Here is a 26,958-nt window from a genome sequence, read left to right on the forward strand (position 1 = left end):
CAGCTCTTTGTATAAACAATGCATGTGTTTCCCAATGTTGATCACGTTTTCGGATGTTAGCCATTTTTACAGTAAAAGTAAAAGTAAAATTGCTTGTTTCCGGCAATAATTTTCACTGCGGTCCTAGTTTCTAAGATACTTCTGGCCGATATGCGATACAAATTTACTGCCTTGGTTGCTAGTTGGCTAGCTAATTAGATGTTGGCTGTGGAATTGTCTGCAGGTGCATTAAAGGCCAGCTACAGAACTTTTGCAATAAGAAAGACCTTCGCTTGAAACATACTGCAGTGGTCCGGCAACTTATGCCGAACTCTGGACAGTATATCCCCGCACCAACAACAACTTTTTCGGGGGTCATGGGCGAGAAAATTATTTACAAGATCAATAAAACCCAAAATTAATCACTATATGTATGTTAAAGTGCATGAAATTCTGAAATTTTACATTACTTTTATTTATTATAAAAAACATCAATTATAATAACCCACAAAAAGCGGCTTTTAAGTGGATATAGTACCTGTGCTTAACAGTCAGATAACCAAAACAGAAAATCGTTATCAACACAAGAGAGTTAAATGCAGTGGAATTTGTTTTCTGATTCAATAACATCCCAAGCCGCACTTAAACTCGAGAGAAAGTAATCTACTTTTATAATATTATAGTTTTAGTATCTTCCAAAAATCAATTCCTACATTTTTAAGTGGAAATAATAATAATAGAATTCAAATTGTAATCGCGTTGAAACTACCACATGCTAGTCAAATTCAACTCAAGTGCCCTAATATTCCCTCTTATTTTTCCTTGATTTATCTTCTATCGCATCTTTCGACAAAATATTCAAAAAATACAGAATTATTAAAGTTATTAAGCCTTCGGGATTGCATTCGTCTTTCAAATTATAATTCCATGTTTCTCTTGTCAAATTAAATAATTTATTCGTATAAAATATATGTATGTACTTAATATAAATTATAACCTACGCCCTAACACATTCCAAACAACAAGACCTTGGCTCCAAGCAATGAAGCGAACGACACTCGCAGGAGCCAGGAATCATTTTTTCTTAACTAAGCATTTTTTACTTATATTCGAAATTATATACATAGGCAATTAGAGTAAGTGGAAAACAGTGATAGGGTTAGAAATATTTACAGAAAATTCAATTTAAATATTCTCTAAAGAGATAATATTAAATATAAATAATTTTATAAAGTTGGACGCGAATGGAAGGAAATTCTAAAACCAGCCAATTAGTGGCGACTCACATGGTTGCACGTAAATGGCGATCACAATAATATTTATTTTTATTATCTATACAATTTATTTAGTTATACTTCTTTTTGGTTAGACCGAGGGCTAATTGCAGCTTCAGTAAAGCGGCCAAGCTTTATGGCGAAGCATTTGACAAATTCGTTTTTAATTTTTGTTTTGTTTCAAAAGAAAGTGGTAATGACGAGGTGAGCGTCTACAGCATTTGACTTATCACGCGGTTCTACACAATTCGAATAGTGTTTAACCCACACTGTTTTCGGTAACCAATACAATTATGTAGTTTCAGGGTTTTCGTTCAACCGACTTTTGGTTCGTCGCTTTTCCTGGCCTATAGGTGGGTAACTCTATGAATACTGGCTCATAACTGGGATCTTCCGGCCGTAATGCCCGCGATTCAGAGAGCATCATATTGGTGTAATAGCTAAGCGCACGCTTTTGACCCGAGCGATCAACACTACTGTCAATACTAGTCGTTGCTTTTTCCAGATTATCCGGTCTTAAGAGTTTGAAAATATTACGCTGCGTTCGGGACTCAGATACTGCGAAATCTGAAACCGGTTTGTGAACAGGGCGATTTTCCTCGACACGTTTGTCACGCAAAAAGGACGCCTCCTCAAAACGTGGTATATAGCGTGGTTTACGGGGTTCTTCCTTAAGGGTAGCTGGCTGTTCAGTACTACTTGCTGGTGAGCCGCCTACATTGAAGCCAAAGAATTTCGGCGCTTGCACAGAGATCAACGGTAGGAGCGTTTCGCGTGCGTAACGCTCTGCACGTTGTAGTAAATCTCCGAGACGGAAGGGCAGCAATTGCACAGTAATGACTTCCTCCTGTGAGTTCTGCTTCGATAGCTCGGGTCCATTGCGCACAGTGATCGGTGTAATTTTAATAATTTCCGGTTTCTTTGTGTCCAGCGGCGAGTCTGTGAAGACAATCTCCTTTGCCTTCTTCACACGTGGTGTAGTCGCCTTTAAAACGGGCTCAACTATCTCTTCCGTGGTTACACCATATTCCTGCAGGTTACGTGCATTCTTAAGCCCCAAGCGGCGGTCGTTCAAAACGGGTTCGAAAATTTCAGTTGGTTCGACGGATAAACTGCGACTAGATTCACCAACTTCTTTGTCTAGCGAATTAGTACCTTCGAATATAGGTTGCCAGGGTAAATCGTTGTCAGAATATGTATTATTTTGGTCCAGTCGGAAACTAGTACCGAGATTGAAATAGTCTTTACTTTGTTTGGCGGCATCTATACTATCGGTTTCCAAATTGTCTACACTCTCCTGTCCATTAGAGTCCGGCACCGAGGTAGTAGGCACATTATAAGTACCATATTCTTCCTGGTTCTCCAATTCACAATTACCAGTAAGCAGCTTTAGACGCACAGGTGTACCCGATGAAAGCTTAGTCGATGGTTTACAGAGGGAATGACTGCGTCCAAAGCTGTCGGTTAAAACTACCTTATCAATGTCCCAGTGCGGCAGTCCCTTGGACAACCAACCACTATAGGATTTGTAGTGTAAACTAAGTGTGGTTGGAAAACCTAAGGCGGGATGTGGAACAATGATTTTTGAAACAATATCTCCAGCGAAGAATTCAGAGTCGTCTTTTCTGCAAGGTATAATTTTTATTGTTATTAGTGTCTTGTAGAAAAAAACAATAAAAAAAACTCACTCCGATATTTTGAAGGTTTCGTTTAATCCACCTTCGCCTTCAAGCGTCGCCTCCAAGCGTCCGATAGTGCGTAGCGGCAAATCATTGAAGGAATTGAATATTTCCAGCTTGAATTGATGCGCACAGAATGGTTCCTCTTCTCTTGTTAGTAGGTACAGTTGTCCACGGCCAGTGGACCTATCAGCGTAGTAGCCCATGTTGCCGCATCTTGGTACACCTTCAGCAACGTCATCGTCATTTTGAGCGCAGGGGAAGCAATCGCCTTTGATAAAGTCATCATAGCTATTGCACGGATAAGCTGGAAACATGCAGCGCGGAGCGACTGAGTCAATGAAGAACTTATAGGCACGTCGATGATTACAGAGTGAACGACCCTCCTCCTCATCGGCAGTTTGTGCAGCTATAAATGGGGAAGTCATAAATTTCATTATACAAAAAAGCTAAAGTAATAATATTCAACTACTAACACCAAATGAAATCCGTTACGGCGCCCACAAATAAATTTGAGCAGCCCGTTTGTACACGTCCACCATTCGGGTAGAAATCCACATGTCCCATTGGCTGCCACGAGCCGAGTCCACCAAGTATTAAGTTCTCACCGTTCGAGTGTATAACGTCCACAAAGTCCGCATCCGAATTATCCAAACGCACTTTGGGATGTTGTGCCTCGAACAGTGGACCGGCTGGATCCAAACCCGTAATGCGAGCCAAACCTGGCAATTCAGCGCCAGCGAAGCCAGACACATGTGCCCCCAAACTGAAACCGATTATATGCGTGCGCGTTAAGTTGAGACCCTTGTACTGCTTCAGATTCTGCAAAAGCATGGCCAGTTGTTTGCCCACAAGACGTGTATTGGCTGCAGCACGCACGTAATTCGGGAAAGTCGCACCGTTCTCCCAGTCCACGCAGATAACAATACAATCTTCCTACAATAACAACGTATGTAATAATAAATTTTAATTAAATTTAGGAAACCTACCACCGCCATCAACGCCGTTTTCATTTCGTAGATCCACACATGCGGACAAGCCGAACCGAAACCGTGCACGATCACGCGTACCGACAATTCATCGAAACCATGCAATTCGTCGAGCGTCAGTGGCGTACTTTTAAAGACGCTACGCTGTGTCGTGGTGGTGGTTGTCGTCGTAGTCGTTGTGGTGGAACTATTTGCATCTGTATCACTTACTGAACCGGCTCTGCGTCGTATAGAATGCGAAGATCGTGCGACTTTGGCAAAAGCGTCAGTCATATTCAAAAACGGCAACTCCATGAGTGGACGTTCGGAACGATTTTTTGTAGAGTAAAAATAGAATTTGGTGTTGATATCTTGCGGCGGCGAGGGCAGCATTTCCAAATAAGCAAACGGTCCGGAGTCCTCAAAACAGCCGAGTTCGCCATAACAAACGCGTTTGATTGCACGCTTCGATCTAATGACAAATATAGGAACAGACATAATGTTCAAATAATATCTTTTATATGGAAAGCGGTTAAGGGTTATATTCCCACCTGCGATGTTTATTACGTTGCTGCAGGAGTTCATGTTGTCTTATAGATTCCCGTACGGCACGCACTAAATCAGTGCTGTTAGCTAATCCTTTAGAGAAACTGTCCGCTAACGCAGCATCGAGATCATCTTGGACAGGTGAATGGTCCGCATGTACTACTGAACAAGCTGAAACAGTAAGAGAGAGAAGTGGTAAAGAGTGACCAGTAGATTGATTTTATTTTAATCTAAAATAGGAATTTTGAAATCTATTGCACACACATTTCCATTAGCATTGTCATTGAATGAGTAACGTATTTAAGGACATTATTGTTGGGTTGCATGAAAAGACTCTTACTTCAATGAAAACAAAGTTGTTCTAATGAGCTCTTGGCTCGAAATGAGTCATTCCTCACGACTGCAATGGCGTACATTCTATAGCAAATGATTGATGATTACCTGGAAATCATCTGTCAAATACAGGCAGCTTAGATTGTTTCTTCAAGACGTGAACCTTTCAAACAACTACATCAGTGACGGCAGATTTAGGTGAAATTTGAGGGTCGATTCTAACAGGGATCTCACTCGAACAACTTAAATAAGACCCTTACAAATCGATAAATCTTTCTGAGCCTATCACAGATGATAATGTCTGTTTGTATTATGTCTATTATGTCTTCTGATTCGCAGAAAGTAAGACTGCCAAGATGTGTCAGCCTCTGGCTTGCAACTTGCAAATGCTGGGCAATAAACCAGAAAGTGCCTGGATGCTTCAATCCGACCTCCCTCCATACTGCTTTGACAACATGAATGCTTATTGAACAATGCCCAGTAAGAACCACTACGATTGCGGTAAGTTGAACTTTGCTTACGGCAAGTAGTTCAGACAAGCGCCGGCTAAGCGTACACTGTATCCATTTGTCAAGTAACAGAGCGCTTGATATCAATGGAGGTCCAGCTCGGTCCCATAGTAATGTAAGCAGTTGCCAGTGATTGCGCTATGACCAGGGACTCAAAAGAGTCTGACGATGAAGTAGCTTGATGTTTATTCTAGCTCAGCAGTAGTATTATCGCTCTGCGGTCGGAGTGAATGCTCATATCCTTGAAAGCGACCGCACTTCATAGCTAAACATGTACCGCCACATTAATGCCAGGGGTTAACAGAGAGCTCCTTAGTGAAAAGGCTTGCTGCCCTTCTTCTCTAGCGACCCCTCCCACCCACATATTTCTCGTCGATATGTGAACAGAGAAAAGCCTCCACGTGTAGTCTCTGCGATGTAGTGATACAAGTTTTCAAGTGTTTTTCAGTGAATTTCAGTGTATCCTTGTTGAGACCCCTTTATATTGCCAGCTTTCCTGAGCCTTAGAGCGCACTTTGCAGCAATGCACTTGCCGACAATGTGCTATGTGTAAAATGGCATAAAGTGCTATTCTTGCTGTAGTCTGTAGTGTACTATAGATGCCTGTGAGAAACGCCTCCAGCTTCTTAGTTTTAGCCTTTATATAGACTTTTTTTAGATCGGCCTCTTATAATATTTCATTTATAATAGCACTATATAAGTATTCAGATAAATAAAAGGGAAAGTTAGAGTTAATTGCAACACATTTTAGCTAAAGAATTAGCTTTTATTTTGAAATTTTTATTTAGAAAAAAATTTACAAGAAATATTTTGTTCATGGAGATAGACTTTTGACGTGTATATTTCGGAAAATTTCTCATAACAAGCAACGAGGATCCAGCCATTATTTTTAAACTTAAATGGCCTTCCATTTTCCAGGGAAATTTTAATTCACAGCAAACAGTAGGTACAGATCGGCTATCAAACCTAAGAATAAACTGACAGCACCCTCTCAAGTATAAAAAACTTAACGCATTTTATAAGATGCCGTCACAACAAAAATATGTCCTCAAATAATAAGTCTAATAAAAAATTTCATGAAACCACGTAGATTCTAATAATTATTTTCAAGCTAAGTCTAAAGATGGAATAATTGACAATATGTTCCAATGAGTAAGTAATCATTATGCGTAAACAAGGGAGGTTACCTAATTGCAATACAAATCTACGTGAGCCATAAACTCTCCTTTCTATGCTTTCACGCTTGCCAAATATAGATTTTATAGATAATCACTCCAAAACTATTCTAGAAATATTCTAATAAAAATAATTATCGCTGTATATGATGAGCATTGAACTTTGTGTATTTTGAGGAAGTGAAATGCAAAATGGAAATTTTTTATTATCAAAAGCAATTAAATACTTTGCTTTTAAGGAAGCATCAAGTATTATTTCAGAAATTTTTGAGTAGGGTAAACAACTTTATAGCAGAACTATATTGTCATTTTTACGGTGACACTTCAGAGTACAAAATAGCCAATAACAATAAAACAGATTTTTAATTGCTTAGTTACTTTGAAGTGATTCTTGAACTTCAGCAATAAAATGAAGCAATAAACGTTGTTAAAAAAAATTGTTCAACAGAAAGCTTTTGAAACGAATTAAATTCCATCTGTAACAAAGTTCACAAATCATTTCAAATTCTCAACTACAAAAATTAGTTAAGTCAGAAAAAAAATGCCGGCGTGTAAACATTTAATAACTGTAAATCCTAATTCCCCATTCATCATTTGGTGTAGAACTTTATTGAGTTCTTACTGCCCAGCGTACCTGCTTCGGGTGGGTGGTCCAGCAGCACTGACCCTTCCTTTAAGGGAAGCATTTCTCACACTCACCATTTTGCTAGGCAAGGAGGACCACCGGTTCGAGGAAATGATAACCAAGTTCGGAAAATGGAGGAAATAGCGGTGTTTGACGATCTGCGAGAGAACGAGTGTAGACCACTCATAGCCGTACCAGACGGTCGTCGGTCGGTTGTTCAGTTAACCTTGAGACGAAAGGCAAAGGAAGTTAGTGACTTTTACACAATGGCATAGAGCAATTTCATAGACTAGAGCTTCGTAAGGTTGCGTATTACTGCCGACCAATGACTCGACTAAGAAAATGAAAATAAGTGGCAAAGTCATGTCTAGAATATTCGGTGGATAAGCAGCTGTTCGTAGTCTAATTCAACCACGTCACGATGATTAAGGTGTGAGCAATATATAATTTGACACAGGTAAGCCCTTTGACAAACTAACTCTTTACCAAGTGCAGGGACTGGAATCAGCTGTTTGTAAATTTGCTATATGACAGTTCGGAGTATTGTTCACAAGTGTACAAAAGCGTTTTGCCAAAAGTGAACGCAAAAAAAGTGATCAGCGATGGAATTCAAACGTAATAGTGTGATTGCTTTATATTTAGCTGGAAAATCACAGCCAGCAATTGTTCGTGAGCTCAAACACCTTAATGTGAATATAGTGTTTGTTAAAGCACCATCATTCTACCAGTATCAGATAGCATCGCAAAACGCCATGGAGGTGGTCGGTCATCAAAAGACTGCAACGTCACGTGAGATGGTTTGGAAAGTGAAGAAGCGACTTGAGCGAAATCCACGACGAAGTGCCAATCAAATGGCTAAAGAACTGAAAATATCCGACCGCAGCATCCGACGCATATTGAAAAATGAGCTCAAGGTCAAGCCTTAAAAGTTCCAAAAGGACTTAAGAGAGCAAAGCAGTTGATTCGCTTGGCCGAAAGCGATCAAATTCCGAACATTGTGTATTCTGACGAAAAAATTTTTCCAATTGAGCAATTCGTAAACTCTCAAAACGATAGAGTTTACTTGACCGACCGTTCATACGAGAATCTAAGTCGTCGGTTGGCCACCAGGAGGCAACACCCGCCACAAATAATGTTTTCGGCCGCTGTCACCGCAGATGGGCGCTCTCCAATTGTTTTCATCGAGCCTGGCGACAAAGTTAATGCGACATATTATTGGCAAAGTGTTCTGGAGGCTGCTTTGAAGCCGTGGGCAAACAAACATTTCGGTCGCAAACCATGGACGTTTCAACAAGACTCAGCAACGTCTCACAAAGCGCGGGTGAACCAAGAATGGCTGAAAAACAACGTTGCGAACTTCATTACGACCACGCAATGGCTCTCGAATTCACCAGATGTAAATCCAATGGATTATTCTCTCTAGGCCATTTTGGAGAGCAAGGTCCGATGAAAAAAATACACCAATCTCGAGATGCTGAAGAAAGCCATTGTCCGTGAGTGGGCCAAAATACCGGCAAGTCACATTCGGGCAGCTTGCGATTCGTTTTTTGACCGCCTCAAGGCCATAGTTAAGGCAAAAGGTGGTCATATAGAGCAAATGTGAATTGGTCCTGAGTTTATGATTATTTTCACACATTTGGTATTTTAAAATAAATGAATATAAATTTCCAAACCGAATTTATGGTTTTTTTTTAATTGTGTGTATGCACTTCGAGTGCCGGACCCTGTAGGCGATGTCTATCAAACCTATGAACCTCATAAAATGGCAGCTTTCACTTTTCGGCCGATATCTATTATGGTGGACAAACATAGCAAAAATAAAGCTATGCGTCTGATTCTGCAGACAGTACGAGTAGTAGTGTACTAAAATGCACTATACGATTGCAAATTTCTTCCGATAATGGTGGCATCAGACGGAGAAGCTAAATGCTTATTGGCCTGCTATCGTACATACTCTGTAAGATTATTCAACCCCAATGGTTAATACCTTGCTAAAATTCTGTGATCCAACCCGCTTAAAAGGAAGAAGTGTATCAACAGCAACACTAATGTATTGCGTTATTAATGATAAACGTTTTGCTGGTACTCAAAAGTTAACTGATGAATATTACCAGAGTCCTTTGACAACCAAAGCAACCACTCGGAAGAGGTTTGCCACATGAGCTCCAAACCAATGAACGTAGTGTACATCAAAAAGGACTAACGAACATTATAAAAAAATACCACAAATTATTTGGGATGACCGTCAAATGAAATGAACTTGTTCTATACATGTATAGCAATCAGTTTTAGAATAGCAAGGAATATACTTGTATATGGGAGTGGTCTGTGCAAAGTGAGTACCGCCCGAGCTCACAATCAACACAATTTAACGCAGTCTAAATTAATGAAAACGAAAGAAAACTACTGATTAAATGTGCGAATAATCTCAGTTGAGTCAAATAATTTGCGTAAATTAATTACATATGTGCTGAATATGTTGGAGTTTCAAAACTTTAATTCAGAAATTTTTGGTTTATGAGACACTTTGAAAACCTGTAGATATTTAAATCATAAAAATGTGATTTTAATTAGCGAAAGGCGTCACATTATTGCCTCATTTCGCACAATAAGAAAGGCAATTCATGTTAATTAGTTACGACTCATAGTTAAAGACATGTTTAGTAGAAATAAAACAAGCTGATTTTCATTACAAATGACGGTAAGTTGTATGCATATATGTGTTAACGTCAAACATATTGGAGTTGTGAAAGAAAGTATACTTTCGTAGAGTTCATATGATAGACAAGATGTGTACATATATAAGTTATAAGAAAATGTCACTTTTAAATGTTAATATTTCGTGCAAAGGTGGTATTACTACAGAGAGAGTTTTATAATTTCAGGGTATTAAAACCAAAGAAGCTCTAAATATAAAAAATATAAAACTTTGATATCATTATACTTGTAAATTACATTATATATATGAATTTTTTAGTTATATGCAACTAATCAGCCAGGCCAGGATCTTTTGATTCATATATATACTTGTAGTACAATTTACAAGTATAATGATATCAGAGTTTTCTCAAAGGAATTAGGATGTGCTGCCCAGCATCTTGCCTTTGTCTTGGCCTATATAGTCGTCATCTTGGGGCTTTCTTTGTTCATCGTTACAGAGCCTACGGCGATCGATCATCTTTCAGTATATTTAATATGTCTTTGTTAACATTCATCAACGTTCTGTTTTCTGTTTAACATTGCCAATAATATCACATGACCTGCAAAGTCTTTGGTTTAACAGAGAATGAAACTACTACTATGAAATAATACATTTATGCATACTAGATAGATAGCATACCGTCAAAATATGTAATTGTTTCCATCTAAAATTCACCATCTAAGAGAAATCTTTTACCACTGAATCACTTTTTGAGTCTTGAGAAAAGGAAATGGTCGCTGCGGGCCTAATCTGATGAATATGGTGAGTAGAAGTTTAGTTCATATCGTAAGCGCCTTAATTTATCAATCGAGTTGAATGAGCTGAAACGTTATCTTGGTGAAAGGACAATTTTTATTGCCAAATGAAAGCGCTCTACTTTGATCTCGATGTGAAATTTTCATTCTTAATACATATGTTCGTTTTAGGTTAACAAACTGACTCAATTCTTACTGGCTCTTGTAGTCTATCTTGTGTTATTTGTTCTAATACAGTAAAAACAGAATTCAGAATTTTGAAGTTAAATTTGCAGAGGTTTCCTATAAGACCAATAACTTGACCACAGTGCATAAAATGTTATAAGACTCTGTGACTATTCTAGTTAAGGTTAGTGCCAATGCAAAGATAAAGTTGGCATTTTAGGACAAATGCCACTGTTTTTTATCCCATTGGTATAGCTTAAGGGCTTTGTGATCACGAACGTTCCCCTGCCATGTTCCGGGTGAGGTTGGAGTTAATATATGACCTCTAAACGCATACCCGCTCTGCTGACGAGAAACCAACCCTTTCCGGCTGACTCGTAAGAACAAACATGAACGTAAAGTACAACAAGAATAACACTTCGACGATCAACGCTTCGACTTCGAAGACCACGAGAAACATGACATTGCTTCGTCATGAAACAATAAAGAAAACTACCGGTTGCTCCAGCCAAGTACGCCAGTAGTAACAGCAGAAAAAACAGAGGGTACCCAAGTCTCAAATATGGTGCCGACCACCTCCAAAACGACCATGAGTTCAAACCATTTTACACTGGCATCCAAAGGAGAGGTCCAGCATAAACAGAGAAAAAAGTCTCAAGATCAAGAGAGAAAAAGACGTAACTGGAGGGCAGGGAGGGTTTTTGTACTTAAGAAGATCACCAAAAGTCAGTCTGCTGGCATCTCAGTTGACAAATAGTGGAGGAATACGAAAGGTTTTTGAAGAGACATAATCGGAACCCCTCGCGGAAAACGTTAAAATCATGCAGCTCCCAGAAGAGAAACCGCTTCTACAACGAAACGATGGAAACTCAGTCTAAAAAACTCAAGCAGGTGGAGCCGAGCTAAACAGAGCAACAACAGCAAGACACTTCAATGATGTGGCCAGGGACAGCCACCAGGTGTCTACAATACACTAAACCTCTCCTCATCAAACACGATTCAAAAGAGATGGGTGAAAATTGATGTCAGATTGTCGAGTATACTAGACTCTGGTTTCCGCCCGGGGCTTAACTGCTCGGAAATCCTTACGATCTACGTGCTCATCTTGTGTGCCGGCCAGGCCTCCATGGATTACCTAGCGGGTACTTTTTTCAGCCTCAAACTGAAGCTTATATCCGCTAAGGACATCTTAAAGAGACCTCGAGAACCTACCTAGAGAAGAAAACGAAAAACTCCTGAGTTGGACAAATTGCATATACTTATCACGACACGAAAGAGAACGACGGCAACAGCTATCTGCTAAGAGAAGAGTTCACCAAAGAGTAGACAATATCCAAACACCGAAATGTTTGCAAATAAATCTGCAGCACTCGAAAAGTGGTACAGACAATCTGAGAACCCTTATAAGTGAGGGTGGCATCGACATCAGCCTTATATATAAAAGGGCTGAACGGCAGCAGTTATAACATTTTGTAATAAATATTTTTATAAAACAGACCAATATTTAACGCAAAAGACCAGTGCGTCGTTGTAGTAGTTGTAGGTCTATAAATACCATTCCTTGACCAGTATAATAAGTTCGTAGTACTAGTCATATCATACTTGCTTGTTATCTTACAATTAGTTATTGGTTTCTACCTGCTCTGTACGCTAGAATAAACGAAAATACATCTTTTGTTCCTTTGTAACCGCCAAGGGATTATATGTCTTTAGTACAGTTATCGAACCTTACAGCTATTAAGGACCTTTGCTAATAAACGGACTATTCAAACTTACAACTCATGGTACTTATACAATCTGACGTGTTAATTAAAAGATAATGATGAGTACTCATCACTCCTAGGCGGAAGTCGTAAGCAATATTTTATGCGTACTTCAGGTTGTAGTTTCTTGAAGACACTCATGCAGCGTCTTCAACACTTTTACTTTTCAAAATCGTGAATGTAGCTGTTTGTCACTGACAATGTTAGCCGTAAACAAGTACTTAAAGTGTGCATATTTGTTATAACCCCCTTTAATTTTACAAGCTCTGAAGTTACGACAAAAATGCTAATTACTCGTATGCTTTTGGTTTTCTTTCGACGAGTATAGCTTACCGTTTAAGTGATCGAATTGCCGAACTCAACGTTTCGAATTCAGCAATCAACACCTCTTGCCAATTGGCACCTTTATTGAAATTTTCTCGGGTTATACAAATATATAATTTAGAGTATTTACACCTTCGTGTCGTCACGATTATGTGACTTTGTTCGTATTTTTTTATTGTTTTTTGCTTTTTTGCTGCTGCTTTATAACACTCGTCACGCGAATCGGCATTACCATCGAATAATATAATAATTAAGAAGAGTTAGCTGTATGTATGGTATAACGGCAATATGTTGTAGGTGACAATTGCACAAGACGTTATGTAACACATACGTACTAAATTAATATACATATGTATATGCATGTGTGTGTTACTCTTTGCAGCTCTTCGGTTTCGGTTTTAATTACTCATAAGCAGTCGTTACAAAAGCTTGCGTGCTCGTTGAATGTTTTATCAGATATTATATGAAAGCATTACTGTCATAACATAATTTTTGAAATCATTGTAAAAATGGACATAATTTATAGTACTTTGAGCAAAAACTAGTAAGACTTTGTTCATAATTTTAAAAATCTTATCCAATATACTTTTGTCAACATTTTTTCCAATCCTGGAGACAGTTGTAAAAATCAATTTTGAGAATATCCTTCAATGCGTATAGCGATTCACATTTAATGTCTTAAATTTACTCAAAACGCTTTCCTCGGAGCGGTCGTTTGAGTTTTGTGAATGACCAGAAGTTTAATCAGGCGAATACGGCGGTTGAAGTACAGTATTGGTTGAAAATTTGGCGAAAAACTCACGAAGAATCAATGCTGTATGCAACGGTGTATTATCGTGGTGCAAAGTTCTCGGCCCATTTTGGCCTCTTTTTACGATTAGCTGCACACAAATAACGGATAACACTCAAATAGTATTCCTTGTTGACAGCTTGGGCGGTCGGAAGGGATTCGAAGTTCACCACAACTCGAACAGCGAAGAAAACCTTGAATTTTGACCGGCTTTGACGTGGTTTTTTCGGCTTCGGCTCACCTTATCACGACATTTGACCGATTACTCTGTCTCTTCGTCTGTTTGCGGATCGTAAGCATAGTTTCAAGAATCTTTATAATACGTTCATGACATGCTGGTAGTCGAAAAGTATTGCTTCACAGACGTTAACGCGACGCAGTTTTTCAAAAATGTTAAGTAATTTTGGAACCAATCGAGCCTTCACTTTTTCTAGCCCCAATGATCTTGCAAAATAGTTTTCACAGATCCTTCCCATATTCAACGCTGCCAGTAAGATTTCTCACTGTTAATTGCCGATTTTAATGCAACAATTTAGCTATTTTTTTGACATGTTGATCATCACTTTATGTTGATGACCGTCGTGGACGTAGTTCGTCGTCATCGCGTTTCGATCCTCTTTGAATAATTTGTACCAATCAAAAAAACTTGCTCGCGACCAACGATTATGACCGAAGGTCCTTTCCAACATTCTGGACGTTGCGGGACCACAATTTGATTCTGCACAGAAAATTTAATGGAACTTCTTTGTCGAAAAAATAACTATCTATAACTTACCCTAGCTGCCATTTAACATATATCACGATTTTCAAACAACCGGTTGACTTTATATCTTATAAATTGGTGATGGTACGAGTATGTGAGGTACCTTTTTCAGTGAATAATAATTGTGCTTGACGATTTTAACGCCGGATTAGGCAAATAAGGTATCTTTAGTACAACAATCAAAACTTTTCCAAATAGGTTAAGGCTGATCGACTTCGTAGGGGCCCCAAATAAGGTTGTCTGTAGTACAAGATTCCAGCACAAGAAAATTCATCAAGCTACTTGGCGGAAACTCGTAACCAGTGTCCTTGGCGTACGTACGCTCCGAGGAATTAACATCGACTTGAACCACTATCTTGCTGTAGAGAAAATACGCACCCGCCTCTGTACAGCAAAACACGCCTGTCAACAAACAAAGAGCAAGTAAGACTTCAAGAAGCTACTATCCCAACCGACAGCGAAACGATTTTCTACTCGACTTTCACACCAGCTCTCTGAGAACACTCATCAGCAACTCGTAATAAGGGAACTGTGGGACGGCATTTCAAGCTCCTTACGTGCAGCTACAAGCGAGACCATTGGTTTTCGTTAAGGTCGAAGGAACAGCTGGTATGATGAGAACTGTCGTGTCGCGGTGGAGAGAAAGCCTAACTCCTACGAGCGGGATTTGATAGATACCGAGAGTTGAAGAGGAAAGCGAGACGCATATGCAGTCAAAAAAAGAAAGAGAGCGAAATGCGTGAAAATAAAGAGCTTAGGGAGCTGGCCGACAGGGATAGTGCTCGAAATTTCTGCGAAAAGATGCGGCGATTAACGGAAGGTTGCAAGACCGGAGAACACTCTTGTAGGACCCAAAGTAGTAATCTAGGGGCTGATGTTTATAGTGCACTGAGCTTATGAAGGGAACATTTCTCTAGCCTGCTGAACTGGAGATAACTAACTGATTGGACCTTATCAGTATGGCTTAAGACCTGGAAAATCAACAACTGACAAGATATTAATCCAAATCTTGAAAACGACCCACGAAAAGAGAATCGATACGCACTACATCTTCGTCGATTTCAAAGCTGCTTTAGACAGCACGAAAAGGAGCTGCCTTTATGTCGCGATGTCTGAATTTGGTATCAACGCAAAATTAATACGGCACCAAAAGATCGGTCAAGACTTCCCCGAATCGTTCGAAACCAAACGAGGTTTCAGACAAGGCGACTTCCTTTCGTGTGACTTCTTCAATCTACTACTGGAGAAAATAATTTGAGCTTCAGAACTAAATAGAAAAGGTACTATCTTCAATAAGAGTGTACAGCTGCTGGCGTACGCCGATAATATTGATATCATAGGCCTCAACAACTGCGCCGTTAGTTTTGCTTTCTCCAGAACGGATAAGGAAGAGAAACAAATGGGTCTGATGGTAAACGAGGGCATGACGACATATATCCTGTGAACAAACAGTCGTAGCACTCGCAACACTGTTGACAGTCAAACCTCGAAGTTAAAGATAATTTCGTCCATCTTGGAACCAGTATTAACAGCAGCAACAGTGTCAGCCTCGAAATGCAACGAAGAATAACTCTTGCCAACAGGTGCTACTTCGGGCTAAGTAGGCAAATGTGAAGTAAAGTCCTCTCTCAACGAACAGGAACCAAACTCCATAAGTCTCTCATTATTTCCGTCTTGCTATATGGTGCAGAGGAGGGGACAGCGATTACGCTGACTAGGTCATATAGTCCGAAGGAAAGAAAACACAGCACCTTTGAAGGTTTTTGATTCAGTCCCCGGTGGAAGCAGAGGCAGAGGAAGACCTCCACTTCGTTGGAGAGATAAGCTGGAGAAGGACCTGGCTGCACTTGGTATCTCGAATAACAAATAGCGAGAAGAAGACACGACTGTCGCTCTGTTGTTAGCTCGGTTATAACTGCATCAGCGGTGTCTATGCCAGTAAAGAAGAAAAAGAATATGTAATAATGCCCGAACATACTAAAATTGGGTTCAACACTACCTCTATCAACCATATCCCAACCTATATAAAATTTTCAAACTTCCGGTTAGCTTTATACCTTATAATCAGTCAATGTCGAGAATATCTAGCAAAATTACCTGAACTTATATTATTGGATATAAGTATATAGTCCAAACTTCATATCCCTAATAATGGGTTGTCAAAAAAGTCTTGCGGTATTTTTATTGAATTTTTTTTTTTTTATCGAAACGGAAATGAATTTTTGATGACTCATGCCCAGCTCTTGACCGATGCTACGGCTGCTACTATGCCGATCTCTTTCGACCAATTTAGCGATTTTATCGCAATTTTCGACGACAGGCCTTCCGGAGCGCGGCGCATCTTCGACCACCTCTACACCAGAACGAAAACGTTGAAACCATCGTTGTGCGGTGGAAATGGAAACTGTATCGGGTCCATAAACTGCACAAATTTTATTGGCGGCTTGAGATGCATTTTTGCCTTTATCGTAGTAGTACTGTAAAATATGCCGTATTTTCTCTTTATTTTGCTCCATCTTTGCGACGCTATAACTCACGAACGACTTAAAAGAAACGACAATCAATCAAACACGTGTTAGCGCGTGAAATGAGCTTTCCAAAAAGGTATAGCATGACCCGATGCGACGAATAAAACTAGAACTACGCGCTTTCAGCGCCAACTAGCGAAAATACCGCAAAACTTTTTTGACAACCTATTATAAACAATTCCGATCTTCTGATTGACGTTTTACACATCATCCTCTTAGCCGCTTCGCTTGAGTCAGATAACATATATTTCCTTTGAGGATGATTTTAATGTAAATAATTTTCACTGACGGGAAGTAAAATATAAGATTATACGGGGTATTCACCAAGGGTAGAAATGGAGGTATTTTAGTGCACTGTGTTCCATCAGTTATTTATATTTTCTCCTCATAATTCACATTATTCCCACCAGCTTCCATAAATGCATAAAATGTCATTTTTACTATTATTTTCTTTTTTTTTCAAGCAATATATGTATGTATGCATGAGTTACGAATAAATTTACATTGTTTTAAGTGCTTACAAGTATCCATGCACTCACCTGTCAGTTGCCATGACAGCGTTGTCAGCAATGCGCACAGCTTCAGCAGTAAATTCCTCCGCTTCATATTACACTGCTCCACTGACACTTGTGAATTATCGCACTAAATATATTTTCTGTTAACAAAGTAAAAGTTTATTAAACAGGGAAACAGCACAAGGTAATAGAGGTTATGTGACTGAGAAACAATCTACTACAATGAAAGCATTTATTTGAAAATTTGCTGCGCATCACTTAGACAAAAAGTTGAAACAATTTGATATATTCGTAAGTAACGCGGCATTATTTACATATTTCCACTTAAAATATCGCACATGCTTTGATTTTGGTCGATTTGCCGCAACGCAGAAGCGCTGAGCAAAACACAGACTACACACATTTTCACAGTTCACAAGCGCGCTTTTGCACTTGCGCATTGTGTTTCTTTGTTTTCCTCGTTTTTTTCTTTCTTTGTTGCTTGTTTTTGTTGTCATTTATTTTGGTGGATTTCGCTTTGCAAACAATTTCGTAGTTTTGTGTTTTCGTAGCTTTTTTTGTCTTGTGTTTTGTGTTTGTTTTTGGCATACGCTTTTAAATTCACTTTCACTTGCTGCAGCGGCGGCGTGAAGGCGCGGTGTGTTGCCACCAGCGTCAACATTTATGATTAGCACAATTATTACCCGTGTATTTAGCGTAGCGGGGCAAAGCAAAGGGGCACAACAAAACCAGGAAGGTAGCTGGGCTTCGTATATAACTATGTGTGTAGGTATTTATGTATACTATAGATTACAGTTTGTTTACTTTAATGAGAGCGTGTTTAATATTTGGCTATTTAAGTATGTATGTATGCACACACATTTATTAGTGTATGTAAATTACCGTTAAATGCTGTTACTTAATCGATTGCGTTGACTGCATCGGAACTGAGTCACTTGTTGGTAGGTAATTTGGGTAGCTTTCAGCTCTACGCTTTTCACAGGCAACGTGCAGTTTCGATTTTATTTGTGTATGTAATATGTATTTAGTATAATGGTTTAGTAAAAAATATGAAACTGATATACATACTATGTATATATTATTATTGTATGCGTGTTACACATTTTATCTTTTGAAGCACGGAAATTATTGTTATTGGATTTTTACAGCATGTAAATATTGTGTCTAACACAAAATAGTATAATCTTTGATACATAAAAAATAAAAATAATAACTTTTTTGTTTTAATTGTAGGTATGATCAGCATCTATAGTAATTGCTCTGTGAGTTGAAATGGATTTTACTCACAGAAAACATGAATTAATTGTCCATATGCATTAGATGTGAACAAAATAAATTATTATATTTTAAAAATATTATATAAAAAACGTAGTATTGTTTGTAGAATAAACCAGCAAAGTAGTTTAATCAAGGTATTACAATATAAGATAGACGAATCCAAAAATTTATTTACCCAACCGGACAGACCGAATTATAAAACAGTCATGCTGTGATTTTATATATTATTTTACTTTACATTACATTTGCAAATGAATTTCAAAAAATCGCACTGTGTAAGTATTGATCGAAGGAATAAAACTTTGGATAATAATTTCCATTTCCAAATCCCTCTGAAGTGTAAATTATTTCAAAGAACAGCCATATTGTCAGTAATCAAAATTTTGGCTAACAATTTTCACTAGTAATAAGAAGCTTTTTGGGTTTTTTGGAGTTGAGTTAATTTTGACAAAAATCTTCTCCACTGTCAGACACCTCTTTTCGGAGGTATTGCTGGAGATCTGCTACAAGATCAAAGTAATCAAACATTCTTCAAAAAGAATAATCGAGACTTTAATTTCTGTAAATCTATAATACTTATATTTATTTATTACTTAAGTAAACTGCCACTTCAAATAAAATTAACAAAAAAAAGCATTTCTTTCTGACATGGAAGTAGATATAACCTCTTAAAGAAAACAGGAAGATGATAAGCAATACCATGAGTTAACTTTTTTGAAATCTTTTAGTCAATATTGGTTGCAAATTTTTACAACAAAAAAATTACAACGTTAAAGTCATCATTGTGAGACTTTCGTGAAATATTATGTGTACCATACTATGAAGTCGTTTAAGGTGTTACATGGGTTTACGGGTTTCAAAAGATCGATTTTTTTTATTGTCCTTTTAAATTCTACAACATCTCTTTAATGTTGTCCTACATTTTCAAATTGATCCGAGTATTAGTTTTGGAGATACAGCCTTAAAAACTTGTGCACTTTTGTCCCACTTTTATTGTCACTCAAATCTTTTAGCGCGTTTTTCTCAAAACTGAGTTTTTGAAGTCGGTTGGCAAAATTTCTCGAGAACTACTCAACCGATCTTCATGAAATTTTACACAGGTCTTTGAGATACAATTCTTAAAGACTTGGTGGGAGAGGTTTTTCTTCGAATACAAATATATGAAAAAAATGTCGCCAAACTTTTAAACTTTAAAAATCCAATTTTCAGTTTTTTTCTGCTTCCAAGTTCCAAGTTAAGGTTTTAACTAAAACACCTATTTTTCATTTCACTTTAGATGATCCTGTAAGGAGTTATTTTGCGAACGCGTGTGCATCTTTTTTCCGAGGACTCACCGGAAATAGCGGCGCAATCGCCGAGTTTAAAATATTTTTTCAGATTTCAGAATTTCTTTGTTAATAGTGTATGTTTGTAACGATAAAACATTCTAACAAAATATTTCATTTTTATATGAGTAAAAAACTGTTGAAAAAAGGTGGTTTTTACCCGAAGAAACCCATGTAACCCCTTCCAATCTTAGTCTTAAACTAAAGGCTTCTATCAATATGATATGTACAACTTGGAATATTACATACCAAGTCATAATTTTATCACAAAACAAATTCGATGTTCGATAAGATACAAATCACAACATAAAATCCATTTATGTCATTATTTTAGTCAGAGGCTTTTAATCTTCTGTATAAGCAAAATTAGAATACAAGCGGAAACTGGCCTGCAGGTAAAAAATTCTCAAAAATCCTCATCTGATTCTTTTTAAGGTTATAAATATATATTCTTTATTCGCCAAACGTTAGAGAGTAGTGAATCGAACAAATTAGGCTAGTCGCTCAAACAAATTGGCAGCACATGCAAAAGTATTGCGCATCTTTCTTGAATCAATAAGTGGTTCTTTCTACGACAAAAGACATTTTAGTTGTTCTTTAGTTTCGAGCCTTACCTTTCCTGTAAGCTACTATAATTTTTATAAAACTTCAAGTTTTCATAATCAATAAATAAAGGTTTTTATATTCAGTTTTGAGAGTAATTTGTCATATGAGCCATTTACTATGGTTTACAACCTATTTAAAGAAAATCTAACTGTTAGAAAAAAGCTTAACAGAGAGTGAACCAAATGCATTATTTTTAAAAAACAAGATATTCGCTAAAAATAACATGACAGCTTGAAACAATTTTGCATGTAACAAAAAATAAACCTCCATTTTATCTAAATATTTGACAAGTTGACGTGCACCAAAGCGATTTTGAGCTGGAGAGCATCTTTTTCTAATAATTAACTAAACCGTTAACCAAATCGAAATCCAGGTAACCGAAAATTTAACCACTTTTTTCAATCCCTTTTTTTAAGTTTTCATTGTTTAATTTTTCGATTTTCAGCTGAAATTTAGTACCGCTGAAGAAATTAAGTAATTTTGACAGAATTGGAGAAGAACAATGCAAAGTCAAAAATACTACAACTAGTGAAATTAAATTCATTTAAAAGCTCATAGCGGCTTTACCCTTACTACATATGTACATAGACGTTTCTACATTTGCATTAAAAGCCCGAGTAAACAAAATTATTATTTTAGAACAAATATTTTCCATTTCCCAGCCTTCAAGGCTTCGGTATAAGGCAAACCTTTGAACCCAAAAATTATATTCTTCGAAAATATGACGAAATAATGCCAAACAGTAATCATATAAAGTGGATAATAAAAGTTAGGCTTGAAAAAATAAAGCCACTCTTCAATCTATACATTTCATCGTGTTATGCAACAGTATGAAAAATGTATTAAGATCAGCTTATATTTTTGTCGCGGTTACTTTAATTTACGATAGGGTTTTTATCAGAATTTGTGCGATGAAAGAGCCAAAATCCCAACAGAAGATAATAGCGCCAAATTTCAGTTCGTGAATATTTACATTTAGTGTCAGCCTTTGTTTTATCGTTTTCTTTTATATTTGTTTTCACTGGGTGCACTTTTATTGTTTTAAATTGTAAACTTGATTTTTTATGAATTTTATTTAAAGCTTATATTTATTAGTAACAATTATTTTAATTTTTTTTACAAAATTCTGCTAATAAGAAACTATTTAACACTTTTCTCACCCGTTCACAAATTTATGACACAAAACTTTCAATAATTTAGTAACTGTTTCACATTTTCCAAAATAAACACTTATTAAAAGGCGCACAATATTTCATACCGCCGATTTCAATAAAACTCGCACAATAGTAATTTCGACCGATTTTGTATAATTTACGTTCACACTTTGCAAACAAAACATCGAATGAACTGGGATTGCAACAAGCGCGGCTTACGGAGTTACTTTTAGCCAAGCAAAGCGCTGTGTTGATTTAGCAAAAGTGGTGAGATCCGACTTTCACAAAGCTCAGGCGATCTGTGTGCGCGCCGCCGCCGCTGAAATAAGTGGTGTCTAGTTACTCAAATGCTCATCGAAGTGCTCAGTTATGCAGACACACACACACACGCATGCGTATTGTGTTGCTGATGGCGCTCTTGGCTTGGCGCTGCTTATCAACACCGCGAGCTGTAATATTGACAAAAGTTTATATTTTACACATTGTGCCTACACAACTGTTCGCATTGCTTTCACTGGCAGCAGCAGCAGCACCCACTGGCTGGCATGCGCGCGCACTCATTTCATTCATAAATTTGGCGCATACGCCATTGGTGGCATGACTTTGGCAGCCACGACGGCGGCGTCCATAACAAAACGCGCTTAAGGCCACCAACAAATCGCCAAGCGACTAATAACAAGTTTATTAATTTCTTTCAATCTTATTTAGTAACTAGTACAAGCTTTTGATGTTAAGCAGTTTCAAGCGTTATCCACTTTTTCCAGCCGCAAATGTCACCAGAGTCACCGCAGTTGTGGTGACAGATTCATGCAGAAACATAGCGTTATGTGTGTTTATGGGAAAACAGGAAAAATTTAAATACAAATTGTGGCTGATCTGCTTTTGTTTTTGTTTGAAAATGTTGTTGCTTGGGCAAATAACAGGCGCTGAAAGAAAGAAGAAGAAAAGTAAAGTTATGAATATGGGAAAATAATTTATTTTTAATTAGTAATGGTCATAAAAGGTCTTGTGATGACAAAAATTATATAAGCTAATTAATTTATGTTCGTAATGTTAGCAATTTTTTATATTTTTAATTTATTTTGTGAAAATATATACACAGCGCCATCTATAAGAAAAAATTGTGTTCGAAATATTTTCTAAAACTAAAACAGTTAATAACAAATATATGTTGTTCCGAAACCTTATTGCATTATTTATCTGAAATACTAACTTACTACAGCCTAACTTCCTTCTCTATTACGAACTCTTGTACAACGAAGTTGTCTACATAACGAAAAAATTCAGAACACTGCCATTTCTTTGAGTTTTGCTCTTCTTTTAACGATTTTACTTATAGACAACTTTTCTATACTGCGATTTTTCTACGACCATAACTCGAATTTTCACGTGTTTTCAATTTTCCTACATCGCATTAATTTCGAATTTTTTTGCCTACCAAGAAAGGGTATACAAAACTTTAATTCTAAAAAGCAACAAACAGAATGTCATCACTACAACTGTCAAGGCGATATACATTTACGATATAATATGACACGGACGTAGAAGCTTAAATTAATTGTTATAAGGAAAAAAATTTGCAATACTTCAAGAGCAAACATTTTGCAATGTAGATTACTTTGCAATGTAGTAGACTGCACCGAAGCTGAAATACCCTTCACAATTATAAAAAAATCCTTACAAGAACTTGATTCCGATCGTTCAGTTTCTAAGGCAGCTATACGTATATTAGAGGGATCCAATCTGAACAATTTTTGGGAGGTTGCATTATTGCCTTAGAAAACAACTCATGCCAAATTTTGTAAAGATATCTCGTCAAATGAAAAAATTTTCTTTACAAGAACTTGATCCTTATCGTTCAGCTTGTATTACAGCTATATCGGCCGACAAATGATCAGCTTTGGTGAGGAAAAGACAGGTGCAAAATTTCAAATCGATATCTCAAAAACTGAGAGACTAGTTCATATACTATATATACAGACCGACAGACAGACGGACATGACTAGATGGACTTAGCTCGACCTGCTGATCACCTAAATATATACTTTATAGGGTCTCTGACGTTTCCTTCTAGGTGCTACAAGCATCGTGGCAAACTTAATCACCCTGTTCAGGGTATCAAAAACATGCAAATTTACTTAAAATGTTTTCTGAATCTAAACAAAAAATGCAATTTAAATAATTTACATTTTACAATTTAGTTTAAAGCACTCTGAATTTACCAATATTTGGAAAAGTCGTCATACTTATATGTTTACTACATACATATATAAAAAGATGTTCCTTACTTTCCTCGAACACGTCAAAACTTGTGTAAGATTTTACAGCATATATAGTATATATGTAAATATTTATACCCTGATGATCACTCATCAAGGGTCATGTGAACAATTAAGTTTGCAACGAATATAGTAATACCCAGAAGTAAACGTCGAAGCCCCTATAAAGTAAATATACATATACATATATGATCGGCTCGATGAGTTGAGTTCCCCTCAGTTTTCGAGGTATAGATCTATAGTTTTGCTCAAATCCTGTTTTCCCCCAGGAAGCTGCTCATTTGTCGGAAATACGAATACCGACCCACTATGGGATATCCATACAAAATTACTACCTAATTAAAAACGAAAACTCAGAAAAACATTACCTAAAGGGTGGCAAACGGGAAGTTTCTAAGAAAATTTCCTGAGGGGCATACATACTACTGTGCCCAAAAAATAATAAAATAACATTGTATTTATTTTGAAAATTCTTTATTTATTCTTCCAAATCAATTTCATCCCCTTCAAAGTAATCCCCTCCCGATGCAACGCACTTATGCCAACGGATTTTCCAATCTTCGAAGCACTGGTTGTAGTCACTTTCCGGGATGGCCTTCAGTTCCGTCTTCGCTGCGGCTTGAATCTCCTCTATCGTATAAAAACGGTGTCCCCGGAGCGGTCTTTTGAGCTTGGTGAACAGCCAGAAGTCGCACGGCGCCAGATCAGGTGAATACGGTGGTTGCGGAACGATATGGGTTGAGTTTTTGGCGAAATGATCACGAATTACGAGGGCAGTATGGGATGGTGCATTATCGTGGTGTAAAAACCAAGAATTGTCTTTCCACAATTCCGGCCACAATTCCGGCCTTTTTAGGCGGATAGCGTTACGCAAACGACGCATAACGTTCAAATAATATTCCTTGTTGACTGTTTGACCGGTTGGAAGGAATTCATAATGCACAACACCACGATAATCGAAGAAAACAGTCAACATTACCTTGATTTTTGAGCGACTTTGGCGCGATTTTCTTGGTCTCGGCTCTCTTTTGGCACGATATTCGCTCGATTGATCGGTTGTTTCGGGGTCGTAAGCATAGATCCAAGTCTCATCGCCAGTTATAATATGTTTCATGACACCCTGGTAGTCGGAAAGTATCATTTCACACACTTCAACGCGACGCCTTTTTTCCAAAAAATTCAATGTTTTCGGTACCAGTCCAGATTTGACGCGCTTGAGGCCCAAAACATTCTTCAAAATCAACTTCATCAGCAAAGTCTCTAATTGTTAATCGACGGTTTTTCAACACCAAATCTTTGATTTGCTGAACGTGAGCTTCGTCGGTTGAGGTTGATGGTCGCCCTGGACGCTCTTCGTGTTCGACACGTTCACGGCCGGCTTGGAACTCACTATACCACTTGTAAATATTTCTTTTAGACATAGCCTCATCACCAAAGGATTTCTGCACCATCCTCAACGTATCCGCGGCAGAAAATTGATTCCGTAAACAAAATTTAATGCAAATTCTTTGCTCAACAAATTTCGACATCGCAAAAAACGAAAAACTCACTTTTAGCAGCTCACAAAACGACACGTATCTCAAACACTAATGAATATTTTGACATGAAATTTGACATAAATGTGACTGACAGTAATACCAACCTAAAAAAAAATAATTCCCCAAATCAAAGAAGAAGACGTCTGCTATATTAATATTAATAATTTTTGTCTGTTTTCGGGGCTTTATTTTTGATCTTAAAGAGCTAATGTTAATTAAAACTTAAGGAGTATTCTAACCAAAAAAACTTTTTTCTCATATTTTCAAAATTTAACTCTTCGAGAATATGCCTACAAGATTTCAAAATTCGAATTATTTTGCTAACTGTGCATCCATTCTGTTTCGGCCGGAACTGAGACTTTAAACGCGTTTTTCTCGAAACTACCGTTTTCGACGCAGTTGCTTCAATAACTCAAGTTCTAATCAGCCGCTTTACTTGAAATAAGTTATGATGGTTTATTAAATATCGCTTTATCACCCGAAGCAAAAAAATTTAAAAGTTTAAATTTATAATATTAAAAGAAAGCGATAAAATTAAAAAAATTGTAATTTAAAATTTTATTTTTGAGTAGCCGACATTTTGTGACAAAAATCCAGTTTTGCAGCTACTTGAAATAACGACATTCGTACTAGTCGTGAGTACATATTTGTTTTATTTTTCAGGTGACTACAAGAGCAGAAATCACGGCGCCGAGGGCACGTTTTTTTCCTCCTCTACACCCAGGACTAAGTGAAAAGAAATAAAATTTTGTATACTCCTCAACTATGAATAATAAGATGGAAAGTTAAAATATCAAATGTTTTTTTTAATCAATTGCCAAAAAACGCTAGAAATCTGGGCCTCTGGACTAGAATTCCTCCTTAATAGATGAGTAATGAATTTTATGAAAAATCCAATATGACATACAATTATGGTGTATATGTATACAATATTAATGATGAGATTGAATTTACCTCTTCACTTCCTATCGATAGCTCTTTATAACACTTAGTACCAATGACAACGATTTCTACGATTAAATGCACCGACCACAATAATTGATTCAAAAACCCACTGCAGTCTTGCTGAAAAGATTTCATATATTTGACTGCAAACTTAGCTGTATATAACACATATGGGTAGTATTTATTTAACTACGATCAGCTGTTATTGAGAAAAGTATGAAAAGCCGAATAAGAAAATGATTTATAAAACATGTTAGGAAGGGCTAAGTTCGGGTGTAACCGAACATTTTATGCTCTTGCAACTTGCAAGAATCAAAGTGCGAGAAATTCCTTTAGGTAAATATGGCAGTTGGGATAGTATAGACCCGATTTTATCTAGTTTTACTAAAAAATATTCCATGAGTTGCATTAAGGTGCCTCACATTAAATTACCAATCATAT

The 26,958-nt window shown here is 37.3% G+C and overlaps 1 protein-coding gene across 2 annotated transcripts; it reads right to left on the minus strand.

Annotated features, from left to right (window-relative positions):
* Positions 1–940: 940 nt before the first annotated feature.
* On the minus strand, positions 941–21,984 carry LOC120775547. Of its 2 annotated transcripts, XM_040105772.1 has the most exons (7): positions 21,762–21,984; positions 17,417–17,532; positions 4,452–4,617; positions 3,922–4,372; positions 3,409–3,868; positions 2,942–3,341; positions 941–2,878 (listed from the first exon to the last, which is right to left on the minus strand). In XM_040105772.1, the coding sequence occupies exons 2-7, from the start codon at positions 17,481–17,483 to the stop codon at positions 1,555–1,557; spliced, it is 2,868 nt and encodes a 955-aa protein (XP_039961706.1). In that variant the 5' UTR covers positions 17,484–17,532; positions 21,762–21,984; the 3' UTR covers positions 941–1,554. The 2 variants fall into 2 exon arrangements, with proteins under 2 accessions (XP_039961706.1, XP_039961707.1); XM_040105773.1 differs by lacking the exon at positions 21,762–21,984 and having other exon boundaries at positions 17,417–17,588.
* Between the last annotated feature and the right edge of the window lie 4,974 nt (positions 21,985–26,958).

This window comes from Bactrocera tryoni, chromosome 4, assembly GCF_016617805.1.
Source record: "Bactrocera tryoni isolate S06 chromosome 4, CSIRO_BtryS06_freeze2, whole genome shotgun sequence".
Lineage (NCBI taxonomy): Eukaryota > Metazoa > Arthropoda > Insecta > Diptera > Tephritidae > Bactrocera > Bactrocera tryoni.